The sequence below is a fragment of the Anopheles darlingi genome, chromosome 2, assembly GCF_943734745.1.
Source record: "Anopheles darlingi chromosome 2, idAnoDarlMG_H_01, whole genome shotgun sequence".
In the NCBI taxonomy this organism is placed as follows: Eukaryota; Metazoa; Arthropoda; class Insecta; order Diptera; family Culicidae; genus Anopheles; species Anopheles darlingi.
Genome location: NC_064874.1, coordinates 3,380,001 through 3,382,500, shown reverse-complemented (window position 1 = coordinate 3,382,500; position 2,500 = coordinate 3,380,001). Strand labels below are relative to the sequence as shown.

Below are 2,500 nucleotides of genomic sequence, written 5' to 3'. Positions count from 1 at the left end.
GCACCAGCTCTCCGGTCGCCGGTTAATTGTTTAATGTTTAATTAATCCCTTTTCCACCACCACCACCACCGTCCGTGACTCCGTTGGTGACAACAACCTTTGGGGACGACCAAAAAACGCACGACGGCGGCCACATCGCTAAGTGACTGACATTCGGTTAGTCAAATTTATTGTTAATTCCTTCTGTCAAACAGCGCGACGAGGAGGAGGAGTTGCGCGACCATATAGCAGCCCCCCCTCCACCCCTTTAACACCGTTTATCACCCCCGAGAATGGCTGCTTATCTGCTGCTCGTTGAGTAAATCTGTGCTGCACCAACGGACCACGGATGTGTTGGCCTTTTTTGTGCCCCAGTCGTGTGTGTAATCACCTCGAATGATCATGATTCGTTTAGAGACAGATAAGCACCAACGTGTTGGATAAGAAAGAAAGAACGAAAAAAAATGGTGGATCTAAATCAAACAGACAACCAGATCGTCGACACGGCCTCATGTGGATACTACTACTACTACTACTGCTGGGGCAGGAACTAACACAAAAACGTGAAAACAGAAAATCATCTTTTAAGAGGCCGGCGCTAGCGCTGATGACAAACGCTGATGACACCATCAGCGGGGCCATCCTCCTCGTCCGGGGTCCCCTCCTCTCAAACAAATGAATAGACACCCATTAGCACCTTGAAGCACGCGGCCACAACCACGACGACGACGATGACGACGACGTCACAAAAACGCGCTTTAAAGCTGATCCTCCAGCTCATCGGGACCTTAAAGCACGAGCACGTGGAAATGAATTTCCACGGAAGTGTGTAGGGGAAACCGGAAGCTCCGCTCGGTCCTTACAGGATGTGCGGAAGAGGGGGAGGGGGGACTCCATACAACCTTTAAATCCGTTCTAAAGTATCCTTTTCTAGCCCTTTTGGGGTCTCTAAATCGATTGGTTCGCAACACTGCTCGGTGACGGAAAATCGAAAAAACCTTTGAAATTCCCACTCCCTCTTTTATCGATTTCCATCTTTTTTTTGCCTTTTTTTGCTATCGATTTCCATTTTTCCCCCTCCACAAGCGGAATTCCACCCAAAACGGACCCGAACCCGGGCCCGAAGCGGGGCCGAAGATTTCCGAACCCGTCGCGGAACTCACAAAATTCGAGCAGTGGAGGCGTGGCCTGTTTTCTGGTGCCATCTCTTTCTGTCGCGCACCGTAGCTATCTCTTTCTTGCTGCTGCTGAGTAACCCACCGAGAAACATTGAGCGGGTCTTTTGAATTTTTTTCCTTTTGGGCCATTTTCCCGTTGCGCCTCGACCTGAACGCACGTGCGTCTCGTGTCCGACGCGTCTTCTGTTGTATTGCGTGGCGTTCGTGCTGCGTGTCGTGATTCTGTGCCCGAAACAGTGCGTGTGTGTGTGTGTGTGCTGCGATGTTGTTGTTATCATCAGTGACGCAATGTTTACTGATGACCACCACCCCAGCACCAGCAATCGATGCAGCAACAGCAACAGCATCGGCAGCAGCAGTTGTTGTTAAGGAGTCCAGCAGGAGGAGTTAAGGGCCGCAGCAAGTGACGAACCTCTTTCGCGTTTTAATCGCCGCACATATTCGCGGTGATCAGGTGTGGTGCGTTTTGTTTTAGGGAATCGCTCTCGTCGTTCTATGGTGTGTGAGCGTCGTTTACGGACGGCACAAGTGCATATTTATGGTGGATTGCCGGTTACCGACCGAGCTGCTGACGGCGGCCGCAGCAGCAGCAGCAGCAGCATCAGCAGCAGCAGTTGAACAGCAGCAACCCTCCAGCAGCGACAACAGCAGCAACAGCAGCAGCAAGCAGCAGGAAGAAGAAGAAGTGCCGGAGGAAAGCCGGCTTGAGGTTGTTGGTGCGGCTGCGGCTACTAGCAACCAACCGAAACCACCGCAGAGCATGATGGAGGTGAGAATCGGCCGCACGCCAGCCAACGCAACGCGACTGTGGCGTCGTTTGCTGCCGGCAAATTTAAGCATTTCGAGAATGTTTAATTCACGATTTCGAAGTCGTTGTGTTGTATGTGACGGTGTGTGTCCGCGCTGTGTTGTTCGTCTTGGAGTGCGTTCGTTGTGACAGTTTTGATTTGAGTTGCGAACCTCCACCTCTCTCTCTCTCTCGCTCTTTCTTTGGTTGTTCCCCCCTTGTTGAAGGAAAATGATAATTTATGGCACTTGTGAAGAACCTGCTCATAAATCAATTGCCAGTTCTACGGTTCCTACGGGTGTGTATGTGAAGTTTGCGAACGGTTTGGCCTGGAATGGTGGCCACATGCGGAACACGAAAAATGGGAATGCACTTCCGCAGGGCGCAGTGGATGTGGATTGCTTCGATCGAACCGCAAGAACAAGCAGCACGCCAATGCTGCTGTTGCTGCTGCTGGTGACGGTGCTGCACTTGTTGTGACAATTCGAAACGGAGCAACCTGGGGTTGATCGCTCCACTGGTCCAAGTTTAACAAACTCCCTAAACGAAACGAATG

The 2,500-nt window shown here is 51.4% G+C and overlaps 1 protein-coding gene across 4 annotated transcripts in view; it reads left to right on the top strand.

Annotated features, from left to right (window-relative positions):
- The window catches only part of LOC125952115 (homeobox protein cut), a 158,272-nt gene that overhangs the window by 111,931 nt on the left and 43,841 nt on the right, over positions 1–2,500 (top strand). Inside the window, exon 1 of one of the 4 annotated variants that reach the window (XM_049681394.1) lies at positions 1,543–1,616. The exons of 2 other annotated variants lie outside the window; for them this stretch is intronic. Coding sequence is in view for 1 of the 2 variants with exons in the window: in XM_049681393.1 (XP_049537350.1) it covers positions 1,696–1,926 (231 nt within the window). In the remaining variant the exon portion in view is untranslated. Of the gene's footprint in view, positions 1–1,542; positions 1,927–2,500 lie in introns of those variants that run through there. One more of the 4 variants, XM_049681393.1, reaches the window with a different exon arrangement.